At 38.4% G+C, this 15,453-nt stretch overlaps 1 protein-coding gene across 5 annotated transcripts in view; it reads right to left on the reverse strand.

Moving 5' to 3' along the window:
• Positions 1-15,453, reverse strand: part of LOC149206174 (proline--tRNA ligase, chloroplastic/mitochondrial-like) — a 279,776-nt gene that overhangs the window by 20,196 nt on the left and 244,127 nt on the right. For 3 of the 5 annotated variants that reach the window (XM_089395331.1, XM_089395329.1, XM_089395330.1), the window contains 2 exons: positions 2,145-2,228; positions 1,475-1,971 (listed from right to left, as the gene is read on the reverse strand). The exons of 1 other annotated variant lie outside the window; for it this stretch is intronic. In XM_089395331.1, coding sequence (XP_089251457.1) covers positions 1,830-1,971; positions 2,145-2,228 — 226 coding nt within the window. In that variant the 3' untranslated portion in view covers positions 1,475-1,829. Of the gene's footprint in view, positions 1-1,474; positions 1,972-2,144; positions 2,229-5,284; positions 5,537-5,671; positions 5,814-15,453 lie in introns of those variants that run through there. One more of the 5 variants, XR_016252533.1, reaches the window with a different exon arrangement.

Raw genomic sequence — 15,453 nt, forward strand, 5'->3', positions numbered from 1 at the left:
AAGCAATATCAGAGTACAATCTAGGTGCCATAAATGGCCTACCCAACAGAGAATTTCCTTAGCAGCTATACCTCACAGTTTGAGAGAAATCTCCTGGTTGAAACCCCGAGAAACCCTTCTGGCAGCTCCTTAGCACAAAAGTGCTCCTGCAACCCCAGTGTCTGCCCAATCTGGACTGCGTTAGCCCTTCTCTGTCTCACGCTGGCCCTGCGTCAACCTTACTAAGCATGCATCAACCCCAGGAGGCCTTGCGTCAGCTCTAGGAGCCTCTGCGTCAGCTGCACTGGCCCCTCTGGTGCTCTGCACAGCGCTTGGTTACCTTTGCGTGGCTCTGCGTGAGCCCTTGTTGGCTCTGCGTCACTCTCCTTCACTGTTGCGCTGCTCTCCCGGCACAATCTCTGCCTTCTCTGTTTCTCTGTACTCAATGCCCCTCAGCTACTCTCCCGATCACTAATTCTATCTCTCTTAGCAAACCCTGCTCTAGACAATAGAATGACTGACCATCTGGTGTATTCTCCAAGTGACCCTCAAGCCTCTTCTTCTACTTTTCCTGTTGACATCTTAGCGGCCAAGGTTAAGTCTCTAATCAACAGCTAAGATTAGATCTGGCTTGATCCATGTGTTTTGGACAACTCTAATAGAGATTCATATTAATACCAGTATGGAAAAAGTCGGGAAAAAATCGGGATTAAATCCCCAAAAATGCGATTTTTTTGGCTCGCTGATTAAATCGGCCGATTTTTTGCCAGTTGAAAAAGTCGGGATTAAATCGGGACTTTTTCCAAAAAATCATGAATGAGGTAGTTTCTTTAATGATTTTTTATTATTTTTTTTTTAAATCGGGATTTTATTGAAAAAGTCTGGATTTTTTAAAAAATGAATATTTTTGTATTTTTTTTAATTTTGCCGACTTTTTGTCGACTTTTTAAAAAAACTTCCGACTTTAATGACTTTTTCAACTTCTGGACCCTTACCGATTTAATCCCGACTTCGATTTTTTCCACATTGATTAATACACATTAATATTTTATTTTCCCCAAGTTTAGACTTAGGGACTCCATTAAAAATATTACCTTTTTTAGGTATTGGAGATCTCATGTGCCCCAACGTTTCCACCAAATTTTGTGGCTAGAGCACATCCGATGCTACCTCAAATCAACATAATCCAACTGGAATTTAAGATTTATTCTCATAATGTGAAAAGAAATGTATGGATTGCTTTTATAAGCTATGTGATAAGGAAATAACTGCTATCATTCTCAAAAATGATTTTACAACACTGTTGGGAAGGTTGTCATTAATTTTCCAATGAAAACAAATCGAGAAGAAAACACGGCCTTCAATTTTAGCACATAAAAAACAACAGACTGCAGAGATCTCTCACCGATTGTCAATGTAGATCATGCTTTCAAATTCATAGTTGATTGGAAACATGCATATAAAAATGTAGAGGTGGACCCTCAAAGGAACAAACTGCACAAAGGTCTCTTGTCATTTATGTGAATAAGAACATGGTTAGAAAAATCATAGAAAATAACAATTTACAACACCATATAATGGTATGGCAATGAGCCTCTAGGAGAGGTTCAAAGAAATCATCAGATGGTATTTTGGTAAGAATGGAATTTCCAGTATTTCACAAAGGTTGCAAAATCAAGTATGATTGATAGTGATAATGGCCCATCATCAAATTTAGGTAAGACTAGCATTCCAGTGACATGGCACAATGCCAAAAAAATGTGCTTCTCTCGGTATCCTGTAGCTGATTTGAAATTGAAAAAAATAAAAGGAAAAGTTATCCATGTCACACATGATATATACATTTGATGTTAGTAAGATTTTGCAAAGATTGCAATTTCATCTGCAGGTTTTCCAGTCATTAAACAAGCTTTATTTCCAGGTGGCTGATCAAAGGGGAAACATCGTATTGTTGCACCTGTCTCTTCTTTCACCTTTGACTCTTCAAAATCACTGAAACCACCAAAACAATGTCTCTTAGACTACCTGAACCTAGAAAGACTGATTTCACATAGGATAAATCAAGCATACCCTTGTCTCAAAAAATGATGAGACAAAGTGGAGTTTGTCTAGCAATGTTCTATATGATTCTTTAAGTGATTTAGATAGGATCGTTTAGTGAATACCTTGCTGCCCAAGGACCTCTTGCCCATTTTCCATCAGAAATCGCTGCTTTAAGTTCCCCATAAGATTCTACATTTACAATGTTGCTACAAATTGACAATCATTTCAGATTCGATAGTCTGGCTGATCAAATAAAATATTCAACAGTACGTAAACCTTGCCCACTTTCTCTAACAATCCTTTTAGTCACATCTACATTATTTGTTAAGATAAAAAAATGGAACACTGGGTGATCCTTTTAACTATTAGTTTATGGAAGCTTAATGAGGGAAATATGACGCTTAAACCTTATAATACACAAAATGGAAAGAAAAAAGGAAATAAATAAACTTTTAGAGGATAGAAAATGCAACTACATTGAATGGATGCCACGTATTTTCTATCATTTTAAGTCTAGTGCTCCTTGTGACTTTCATTTTAGCGTGATATTTCAAATACTCTACGCGTTAGTTTAAAATACAACATGACAACATTAGAGTGGCAACCAATGCCCCAACACAAGCATTGGATTTCATTAAAAGAACTATTGGAAATATGCAGAGGTGTTGTGATCTCATGTTATATAGCATCAGGAAATGAAGAAACAAACATACCATCTGAGAGCAACCGACAGAGATCAACAAGACTCAAAAATACATCATGTCATATGTAACACTGGGGTGCTTAAGGAATCTCCAATTTGAAAAAACAAACAAAAAGAAAGGGCAATAAAGGAAAGGAAAGAAAATATACCCTATACAGATCAAGCCACAACACATTCCGTTCTTATGAATTCAAATGGTACATAGCAATAATCACTTTTCTAATACTATCATAGTATTACTTCTTAACAGCCAATTTCTATCATAATAGTTCCCTTCTTTTACCTATCTACAACATCTGGACAGAAAGTACACCTCACACTTTGGTGATTGCTAGAAATCAATAATATAGTCCATTGAGTATGACCATAATAGCAAAGAACAAATATATTCTTCGTTTTCTTTTTTCTTTAACCAGTACATATTTCATGCATCAGTGGACCACAGGCTCGAACCATAAAAAAATTTTCTTCACCAGCACTTTCAGCAACTTATGGGTTAAGTCAACTGATCATCCATGTCAGATTAGATTTTATTATTATCGTGAACTCGCTTAGTGGGCTTTTAATATCATTACAAATAGCAATTGAAAGCCAATGTTTAGGAGAAAACCATCATCAGCAATGAAGTAGACAGCAAAGGGTGCCCTCAAATTTCAACCTTGGTGGGAGATTGGCCACTCTTTGGCAGGAGTTGGGTATTTTTAAGCCCACTCCCATCTTGTATTGGAGATTCCTTTTGAGCTATGCTCTCTTAGATGCATATGTGTTGGGTATTCATAGTAATGTTACATTTATCGTTATCGGCGATTTATTACCGAGGGTCCAAAATTTAAATTATCAGCAATATCGGGGAAAATATCAGAAATTAATTAAAAAAAATCAATTTTTTCAAATTTTATTCTTATAAAACAACATCAACATCAAACAAACACATTGGCACACAAATATGAAAATAAAATTACAATATAAGATGTCAAGTGGTACATCAATCATTGATAGTAGATACCAAAATATGGTATTTGTCCTCAGTCATAAACTCTGACAAGATAATACAAAATCACATTAAAACAAAAATAAATGTATCTCATCAGGGATGTAGATACTATAACGATAATCCGATAATAATAATGCACTAAGAATGTGTGACCAAGGATTAGGTTTCCCTCACCCTTGAGAAGTTTGTGGTTCCCCTACAATTCCTTAGTTCCTCCTAATCTCTCTTTCTAGCAGTATTAAGAAATGAGTTCTTTGCAATAAGGACAATGTCTGTGGTAGCTATAGGGCAAATATCCACTTCATGCCCTAAGATTTTGGCAAGGTGGTATTTCAAGCGGGTGATTCCGCCAAACATTTCCATTCCACATAGCTTGCAACTCAGCTTTGTTCTATTATCACCCTCACATGGTTCACCATACTCCCACATTTGGTCCAATGGCTTTGCCATTTTGAATAACTCTAATTAAAATTTTAAGTTTTGGACCTACGACACAAAACAAATGTGAAAATTCAAAAATGGGTCAGAAGAGGTAGACTCTAAATTTATACTAATCTTGGAAAACAAAAAAAAAGGAAAAAAAAATTACATACCTGGAAATATGGATATGGTATACTGGAGTAAATCTCCACTCCAAAAATGCTCAGCTGATGGCAAAGAAAACTATGGATTTTCCCTTGTTTGCTTGATGAAAAATGGTCACAAGACTCACACAACCCTCAGAGCTCAATCTCGACAAAAGAAAAAACGAAAATGACCCTACAAAAACCCAAACCAGGACTTTATATCACCTTTTCCAGCAGCAGGGCAATAATTTTCGTTCGACTCACAATAATATCGGCGAGTCTGGTTTTGGCAATAATATCGCAATAATTTTGATATTATCACAATATGTGCAACTATGATTTATACACCAATGCACCTGTTGTATTTTAGCTCTATCAGTTGTGTTCAAGCTCTCAGATAATATTCGAGTTCTCTTCTCCAGTGTTGAAAATATCGGTATCGGGAAAATATCGGCGACCGTCTAGAAAATATCTTATCGGCAAATATCGGCAAGCATAAAAAATGCATAATATATTCATTTTTTTAGATTTTTAAACATATAAAGCAATAACAACATGAAATAAACACATTGGCACATAAATATGAAGAAAGCACTGATATATATGATGTCAAATAGAAATGATACATCAAAGGCGATACCAAATCCTGCTGATCCCTGATAATTGTCCATTCAAGGACTCAAATGTGGAGAACCAATACAAAATAACATCACATATATAAAAGTATCTCATCATCATGAGTTATATGTAGCATAACAAATAAAACTAGCAGGCTAGCAGCTATCTATCTGAAATCACTGCCCTCTCCCCCTTTTACGGGAAAACATGATGGGTTGTTTGCCAGGCCTGCCCCTAGTAGTAGAAGGCCCTGACCCTGCCTCTGCACCTAATGTCAAATAATGAGTGCTAGGTATGGGGCTATGCTCTCCTATATCTATAGCAGATGGTGTTGATGCTGATGCTCCCGCAGTGTCCTCCTCCTCCTCCTCCTACTCCTCCTCTGAGTGCTGCTGCTCCTCCGAGTCCTCCTCCTCTTGCTGCCCCTATTCTAATGGATCATCTGCCACTGGCTCTAACCATGAAGGTGACTCCTCCAAGATGGGCTCCTCAGACTCCACCCTCCACTGAGACAATACATCAATATTGTCTAAGGAAATGGCATCTGGATCCATTGGTGATTCTATTTGCCTCACTCGAAGTCGGATGTTATAATGCACATACACCAAATCGTTGAGGCATGCGAACTCCAACCTGTAAGAGTGTCAAAAAAAGTAATGAGTCTTGACTCTTGACTCTTGACACTTGAAGGTCATAAATTAAAAATTAAAAATTAAAAATTATAATAAGTGTAATTGCTCAACTGAAGGCTGGAGCTCAAAGTTATACCTGTTGTGTTTTTTTGCGTGTATTTTCTCAAATACACTCCAACTGCGCTCACACCTTAAAGAGCTACATGTTTGATTCAAGATTCGTATGGCCAATTTCTGCATATTTGGTGCCGTTGCACCATAGCTTCGCCACCAAATATCTACAACAAAATAATGAAATAAAAAATTCAAAAACTTAAAACATAATTAAACTTTCAAATAAAAGTTACATAATTGAATTTAAAAAAAATAGAATTATAAGTAAGGAAATTCTAAATTGAAAATTCTAATTTCTAATGAGTGATGACTTGTCACTTACGTGGCATGAAGAAGGTCCTTTCCCTAATAGCATCATCAAAGCCAAATAGGCCAACACAATCCCAACAAGACTGTATCTCGTGATTGATTTTGCTACGAAGCTCAGGATCAGGTACCATCCTCTGAATACAGGAATGGAGCCCTTCCATCACCTCGCCATCAAAATCAAAGCCGCATTTGTATGAAAATGCGGGGTTGAGGAAGAGTGCTGCTGCATGAATGGGTCGATGAAGCATCCCTGTCCACCGACTATCAATCACATCCCATAACATCATCTGCCTATCAAGGCCAACAGAACCCTTGTCTACATAATAAGAACGAATGGCCTCTTTGGACCTATCCATGCCCTCATACAAATAAGCCATTGCAGGCTTCTCCCCATCCACCAATCTGAGAACCTTTACTATAGGTTCACTAACTACGCATGCTTCTTCTACTCCACACCAAAACGTCTCAGAGTACACCATTTTTGCAATGGCTTTCCCGTCTTGTCTCCTGTTGTATCTACAATTACGCCAATCATCAGACACAAACATTTGCTTCAACTCGAACTGACATCGAAGCAAAGACTGAAGAGTAATAAAGTTTGTGGCAAAACATGTGATCACAGGACGCCGCAACTCCTTGTTTCTAGTGAACCTCCTCATGAGGCTAAGAACAAGAGCATGGTTATAAATAAACTTGGGGACGCTCCTAGCCATATTAACCGCCTCCTTGATGAAGGAGAGTTTCCCCATATCCTCAAGCAACAAATCGAGACAATGTGCTACACACAGAGTTCAGAACAATGTGGGATGCCTCTCCATAAGCATCTTGCCGGCAAACACATAATTAGTTGCATTGTCTGTTATGACTTGCACCACATTCTTCACACCAATCTCCCGAATGAACCCATTTAACAACTCACATATCGTTGCTGCATCTTTGATATGTTCTGATGCATCCAACGATTTAATAAACAGGGTACCTTTAGGACAATGTACCAAGAAATTTAGAAGGGTCCTACCCTTCCTATCTATCCAACCATCAGACATCACTGTGCATCCAGTAACTTCCCGTGTCTTTTTCAACTCCACCAATCTAGAGTTGATGTCCTGCTTTTCTGCTTGAAGAATTGGCCCCCGCAACTCCTCATATGTGGCACTTTTGTACCCTGGGCCCACAACAACAATAGCATCACACATTGGGTGCCAAAATGGATTGGTTTTGGTGACGCTGAGAGGTAAGTCGCTCCAGAAAATACACCTCCCCATGACTCTATCTGCTTCTTGCTTCTCCTTTTTTTTAACAAGTGATTTTATGCCAGGTTGTGCTCCAGGTCCTGTTCGTGGAACAAAAAATGATGACCTCGCACTAGCAGTAGCAGGTGATGATGTGCCAGTGCCAACTGTGGAGCCCCTCCCACTACCCTCAACATCAAAATCAGGAGAAGATATCCCGAAAGATCTACCTGCACGTTTAGCTTTGTTTCTTTCTGCCTCTTCCTTCTTTCTGTCTTTTTCATCAATTGCCTCAAGAGCTTTTTGTATAAGCTCTGGACTAGAAACTGTACAAATCCCAACATCATGTCCACTGAGTCTAGCAAGATGGTATTTCAGTCGTGTAACCCCACCTGTCATCCTGGTCCCACACAATTTGCATGTAAGATATGCACGATTTGTCCCACCATCAGGGTTCCCATACTCCCAAAATGGGTCCAAGGCTTTTGGCATATTTGTATTTTGTAGTGGGCTAACTCAAACCTAGGGCACCCAAAAAAAATTGGAATTAGTAACTTAATAAGTAATAACCACATCATTTTACAAAACAGTTTTTTTGCTACATTATTTGCAATTTTGCAATGTGAATTGAAAATTGAAAATTCAATGAAAAACCATAAATGACAATAAGAGGGTGTATTTGAAAGTTAAAAAAAAAAAAAAATGCAATTTGCTCTCGAATATCAGAGAAATCTTTAAGGGAAACACCAAGTAGATAATCATGGCTACATGAATAAACAACACTGTCAATAAGAGGAGGAATACGTTTCACTTCGAAGGCATTACACAACATCCAATATTGAGCACATCATTTCATAAATTCATACATAGAAATAGGCAAACGGTAAACCTACCTCACTGTTCACATTGCACAATAAGAAACTAATTTCTAAGGTGAAGAAATTTTATAGAGATGAACCCCTAATATATAATAAAATTAATAAATAGCCTCTGCAGCTATGAACTCAAAAAAAATGGAGTTTTCTCTCCAAATATGGAGAAAACTTGAAAACTTAAAAACTTAAAACCCTTGCATTTGCTCATGGGCATGAAAATATTTTCAAATGGAAAAAAAAAATCAAGCAAAATGATTGTAGGCAAATAGGCAAGCAAGAACAATCTTAAAACTAACAAAAAATTCATTAAAATAAGGGTTTATTTGAACATACCTGTTAATGGAAGAAATGAAATTGTCTCACTGTTCTTGAAGCTTAGATCAATGAAATCTTCATTGTTGGTGGCGATAATCGTTATGGAACGCTCAAATACTCCTTGGCAGCAAGCACATAGCTCTCTCCTTCCTTCTCCAGCAATCAGAAATGAAAATGATTCATGAAAAACCAAAATCCGAATTTTATAACCCGCATGGATATTTTCTACTGTCTCCCGGCGATAAATTGTATCGTCGCGTGAAATATCGCGATATTTTCGGCTCCCGAAAATATTGGCGATATTTCGGCTCGCCGAAAATATCGCGATATCTACGAATATCGCCGATATTTTGGCGATATTATCAACACTACTCTTCTCAGCTATGCTCTCTCAGTGTATCTTTGTTGGGCATTCATACCCCCCACATCCATGTTCTTTTCAATCATTCCCAGTTGTGTTCAAGCTCTTTCAGTTATTTGGAGGTTAGTATTTCTAGTGTCATTTCTGCTACAGCTAATCTTATTAGATTTGGGCACTTCCATCTCTTCTCCCTTACACTATGTTCCTCCTAACACCTCTTCATATGGGCAACTCAACATCAGTAACAATCTTTTCCAGCAGATGAGCAGTTTAGTGATCACTTCCCTCTAGGGGATAAGCAGCTCAGTGTTGTCCTATTGTTTCTATTTAAAATGTCCCTTCTACCACTACTTTCTCAATGGGCAGTTCAGTATCATACCCTCCAAATGATGCACCATCTGATGGTAGCATTGTTTCAACAAATTATTGGGTACACTTTGTATTGAGTCATCATAAATGCACTCTCTTCTTCCAACTACGGCTGGCACTACATTAAGTTGGGTATGCCCACTCACTTTTTTCTCTTGTACTTATGCCTTTCTTCAACACTTCCTGATTAGACGACCTGATTAGTTTTGTGTCTCTAGATGATGAGTTCAATGGCAACATTTTCTCAAGAGTTGAGTAGTTCTGTGATGATGGTTGGGTCTTCATATACCCATCCATGCTTGTATTTGAGTTGGGTCATCTTATACCCATTGTCTTTTATATTTCAGCGATGGCTGTATCTATTGAGTTGGGTATGCCCAGTCCTTCTGTATAATATCATCCTTCATGCCACCATGCTAAGATTTGGGGAGGAAGTGTATTGGAATGATGATAATCTTCACAGGTGGTCATTTAATGCTAAGCAGTAAGCACCCTCTTTATTATATTACTAAATTAATGGCTTAATAGTTGACCTAGTCAACACCATTTAAGATTATTTTAGGTAACCAAGGTCAGTCTAAGCATTTATGTGGACCTATAACCTCCTCATGGAGGAAGGCACCCCACCTTATGAGTTGTATATAATACACAACTCATGCATCATTTGTAACATCATTTCATCATATTCTTTCGTAAGTGATTGATTCTTTTGGTGCACAGAAACCCACATCTTGTGTTCTCTTTCATGCTATGGTGTTACACTTGTGTTTAAAACTTTAAAGTTTATGTGGGTTTAGGGTTTTTTGGTGGCTCCATTCAATCCCTTCTTTATGTTTGTGATCTCAACGTCCATGAATCAAATAATAGGCAAAGCAAGCTTGCTTAGGTTCTAGATACATCTTCCAGATAGATTTTTAACTAGTATAACCAACCATGTTTTTTCCTTTGACATAATCCTCCATAATTTGTTAAGCTTATCATCTAGGGCGCCCTAAACGATAACCACGTGTATTCATTGATCAACTTTTATTTCTTCAAACCTTTCCTTTGATTCCAACTCTAGTCCTTGCACCAAGATTGTGGCACTAGCAAGTCAAGCTTCAAGAAAAGATTGTGTTGAAGCAAAGTCTGCACTTTTTCTAAAATAGCTTTGTTAAGGGTGATGAGCTTGAACATCATTTTCAAAGCCCCTCAAGGCTTCTAATCTCTAGACTATTCTCATAGACATCCCCAGAGACATGGATGGCTTTCTTAAACAATCTTTTTGCTAAGAACCAAACTATCACAACTAGAGCTCTAACTTTGTGCAAAACCACTACTGACCACCATGAATGGTAGTCACGTAAGGAGAGTTCTTACCTCAAAGAATCACTATGCCAGACCAACTAGTGCTGTATGGCCTCCTCAGCCTGCTAGATGCTCTTAGCAACAAAAGTCCCCTTCACCTTCACAGGGACCAAGGTAATAAAAAGGGTCTTCAGATTTAGATTTCTCCACACATTGAGACCTGTTACCCATCTGTCAGTGGGTGTACATAGATTTTTTCAGTGCAGCAATCACCACCATTGTAAGCCCAAGGTCACAAGTTAAATCCATGTAAAAACCATGTGAGGCTAGATAATATGTATTCTAGACCAGTGTCTTGTCTGTTTGAGTTTGTATCCATTTTGTTTTGCTTGGACCATGTCTCATCCCTTGAAAGCTTCACCTAGGCAATCACATCCCTAATTGGATTGGAGAACCTTGGTGGGCTTCTCGTGAGGACTCGTGGTTTTATGGGACTATGCAGTTGTAGGATTGATCGTCAGTGTATGGGCTAGCTAGCCCACATCAAGGTGCACCTACGTCATTCCTCATAGTTAGTGTCTATAGAGTTTGTAGGTGACCTTGCCCTTGGTACAATATTACTCATGACAACTCTCACAGCATAGCAGTCTCTTGTGACAACTTTCACATTTCCCAAGGTAGTTCATGATTCCCAATGCAAAATGGTCCAAGTGATCAAAAAGTCAACCCAGTGTTATATTGTAAGAGCATGACTAGAGGATTCCATGTCATGTGGTAATTTTTTTATCAAAACATATGGTGAGGAGTTATGGATTGGTCAAACTCGGTCAGCGGGACAGGAGAATATTCCAGGTGGATTTGCAAGCAAAGCATTGGGCAGAATCTTACATGCATTACATCCAAAGTGACCAGCAGTATGAGACGAAGAATACCTAGGTGTCAAAATTTTGAGATCGTGAAGGTTATTAGAGATTAGGCACAAGGCAGGATGATGTGGCAATTAAGGTGTTGATGTGGCAATGCCCTATATAACTAGGCAAGACAAAGACATACCCGGTACATATTAGACCCGAGCAACAAAACCCATGTTCCAAAATTGCGAGAAGGGAAAGAGTGTTGGAGATATAGAGATGGTGGGCCTATTGACCATATACATGTCAACAGTTCCAGAAGACAATGTACAAAAGTGTGGACAATTTTTTTTTATTCATTATCATCTTTGTAATCCCAAATTCTCCAAATTATTGTAAAAATGATTCTAGTATGACTATTAAGCCATTTAACAACACTTAGGTAAGCCTATGATTCTTCTCTAAAGGTTTCACTCTAAGGAGTTTTTTAACCTCCCCAATTACTCGTGTTTCTAAACACGATTAATTGGCAGAATTTTTCTCCAAGATATACCCCAAAGCTAGTGTGGAACTCATTGACAAGGTCTTAGGTGAGTTCTACTGTCACCGAGTCAATGCATTTTTATCATACTAGATCATGTGTCTTGTGTCACGAAATTTGTTTGAGTCTTAAGAGGTCTATGTCTATTGTAAAATTCCCCTTCTAAGGGTTGAATTATTGTAATATCTTGATATAAAAGTGTGTTTAGAAATATTTTGTGAATGGTTCCTCATAATTATCACACCATTACCAAAATATTTTTTAGATACACTTACAGGGTGGAAAAATATTTGTAATCCGCTATTGAGTCTATAATTCTATTCTCTGGCAAAAATAAAAATAAAATTAGCCAGAAATTATCAAAAATAAAATGAAGGGAGAAATTAATTTCCCTCCAAGTGGAAAAATTTCAAAATTTATTTGAGGTTATTTTCAAAGGAAAAAATTCAAGTCAAAATAAAAGGCCTCATTTCCAAGGCAAGATGGACCAGTCTAGAAATTTGTTGGGCCAAAGCAGACTATTTTCTAGCAAATCGAAATTTTTGGACCAAGCAGATAATTATTTTGCACAAGTAACGACAATTCATTTTTTGAAAGTCCTCCATGGTCTAGAAGTCAAAGTTTGGCCCCTCCAGCACAGTGAACAAGGAAGATTGAATTGTTTTGGAGATTTGTGCCAGCTAATCAAGGATTCAAATTTTTTCGACAAGGATCAAGCCATGGATCGATGCTACTAGCCATTATTTTTCACTTGGAGGGGTTGATCCCTCTCATTTTATATATAAGGAAGCTTTCCAGCTCCTCATTGTAACGAAACTTGATATGATGTACTAAGCTAAGCTCTGTTGGATATTTTTCTACATTAATAAAAGTCTTTGGGGTTTCAATTCAAGGTGTCTCTCTCTTGATGATTCATGGTATGTGTTGAATAATTTTAATGCTCTAATTGTGTTTATCATTGAAGATTATTGTTTCATAGCCAGTGGTTGGATTATCTATTAGCACAGGTATCTTGTTTTAGGTATCGAGCTAGAGCAAACACATTGAAGCTAGTAGATCTAACAAGTATCTTGTCATGTCCCCATTTTTATTCTTCTCCATAGTACAGCCAGGGTGGATTTCCAATGCAGGGGATGGCCAGGTTCGTGGAGAAGGTTATGTCATCAAGGGTCCCGATGGAGTTTTGAGGAGTTTCTATGAGGTCCAACAGCGTTCGCTTGGCATATTCCATCATCCGCACAGTTTTCCTTTTGTTCCGACCACTTTCAAAAAACTGAGTTATTAGTGGGCTTGACTCAATTAATTACGCTTAAGGTGGCATTCCGAGAGGAATACATGGCAGAACCCCTTAATGTAATAGCTTGTTGGAACCGGAACGAGAAGGTCTACATGATGGGATGGTTAGATAAGAGTTCCAGTGACCTAGGGAGACATGATGACCAATTTATCATTTTCCCACATTGAAAAGAATATTTTAATTGAAATAAAAGAGGGAAAAGTGCTCCATGATTAAAACAATAATAAAATAGAAGGTTCTAAAGTAGTCCATCAAATCTATAAAAGAGGGGGAGGAGACCATTGGAGGACATCTTGGTTTTGATATTATTTCTTGTATATAAGGTTGAGAACATGGTTCTCTACTCCATTGGTAGCCACAGGACGAAAACCCTCAAGTGATTTAGAGAAATTGGGCGAGCACCCATCTCCTCTTGGTGGATTCATTCACAATCCACAAGTGTAGAGATTGTGTTTCTGTTTCAATTTGGAGACCGGAGGGTCATTCCCAGCGATTGTATTGGCATCTATCTATATATAATACAGCTGTATTTTGGTTGCTGCATTTCTCATTGTTTCTCATGTTGTGATCTTTTAATGAGATTTTGTGCAATTTATAGATTTATGGTTCTGGTTTTACATGGCAATCTTCTGGAAAATGCATGATAGTTTAATATGAAGTGCCTATTCCAAAATTAATTGATTTAGGACACTACAGTGGTATCAGACCCTTGTTCTTGGCTCAACGTGGCTTATCTTGAAAGGCCAAGTTCAAGGGTTTCAGAATTTCTTTCATTTTTCCGGAGTCATTATTTTGTTGCAGAAAAAATTTCTTGCAAGGCAAAGATTGAGTTTCATATAAGAGGTCGTAATGTATTCTAAAGGGGCTGTGGAAATTTCTTTTTTCTCTGGAGCCTACTTTTATAAAAGTTGTAGAGACTGAATTGTCGAATTATTTGGAGACGAATGGCATGCGGGGCCGAGTGTATATTTTTAGAAGACCGAATTTTAGATAATTAATGGGGCCAAGCACTTCAATTCTGACAACTGGTGACGACTTCCGATCAAGCTAGTGACAACTTCTGAGCCACTTATTGCCATATGCCAGGAGAATGATTGCGCTGTGCCACTGTGCTCCCTACCCCAGGTTCGAATCATTGTAAAAAAAAATTGTGGAGATCGAAACTGAAATTTCCACAGCCGCCAAATCAAATAGTGGGCAGCCTGAATTATTCAGCAGCAGGGCCAAATTCGTAGGTGAGAGGATCAGGCCGAGTTTCTAGTTGGCCAAACAGCTCCGAGCCAAATTGTACCCCACCAGAAATGAAAAAGAAAAAAAAATCACGAGTCGAGACTTCTGCATGGGTTCTCTGCCGCCGAGGGATGGCTAAAGCGCTAACTTCCGCGACATCGATTTGGTGGGGTCGAGAACTTTTCAGCTCGCCCTTATGTCTGCGATTGCGCGACGTGGGAAGGAGATGAGATTTGAGTGTAAGTTGATCACACGAATAGCATGCTCGTGGATTCTGCCGATGAACGCATTGGTGTGGCAGACATCAACCTGTGCACATCAAACAAAAACGCTCACATGCATACCTATAACGTGGCTGGAGGAATCGGGTTTTGGTGCTCTAGAAACAGCGTAATGACCGATACCACTGCGAATACATGTTAATTGATCGCACGACAGATGGAGCTGTTGCAGTGCGATTGGATTGTCGCGGAGACCCGCAGGTTTGAAAAAGAGGCGGAAGGGATCGCTTTAACTCGCGTCCAGGCTGCCAACTATGCACAAACTTGTGGGGACAGCACGAAAAAGGCTGAAATTTTCTTTGTGTGATTGCCAAATTAGCCTCAGAATTGGTAGCAGACCGATTACCTCAGTGTTGTATCGAATTTCAGTCACAAATTGCTGAAGTCAGATCTAAAGTTCCTCTTGGAATCACATTCATATGCATGTAAGAAGTCGAGTTATACTCAGAGGGAGGAACTGAATTATCTTATGCATCAGTTCCCTCAAAGATCGGGTTTCATCCTTTATTCCTCGGCCAAATTTAATCCACCCAAGAACTGAGTTAGTGACTAAAGGAGGGTCGTATCTCTTCTATACACGACTTAGTTAAACGCAAAACAAAACAAAAAAAGGAAAAAAATAATGGGTCCCGTACATGGCTTAGCTAATCGCAAAACAAAAACAAAAAAGGAAAAAAATAATGGGCCAAATTTGAAGAGAGTTAAAATTGGCAACTAGGGCCAAACTCCATGTGGGTCATCTTATTTATGGCCATTGCTATTTTTCTTGAATTCCTCTCATCGAGAGGTGTAGGATTGATCTAAAGATCATCTGATTCCGACAAGTATTTATGGAGATATGAATTTATTTGTGTTA

The sequence above is a fragment of the Pinus tabuliformis genome, chromosome 1_2, assembly GCF_031772625.1.
Source record: "Pinus tabuliformis cultivar Carrire ecotype Pingquan chromosome 1_2, CPIR1, whole genome shotgun sequence".
In the NCBI taxonomy this organism is placed as follows: domain Eukaryota; kingdom Viridiplantae; phylum Streptophyta; class Pinopsida; order Pinales; family Pinaceae; genus Pinus; species Pinus tabuliformis.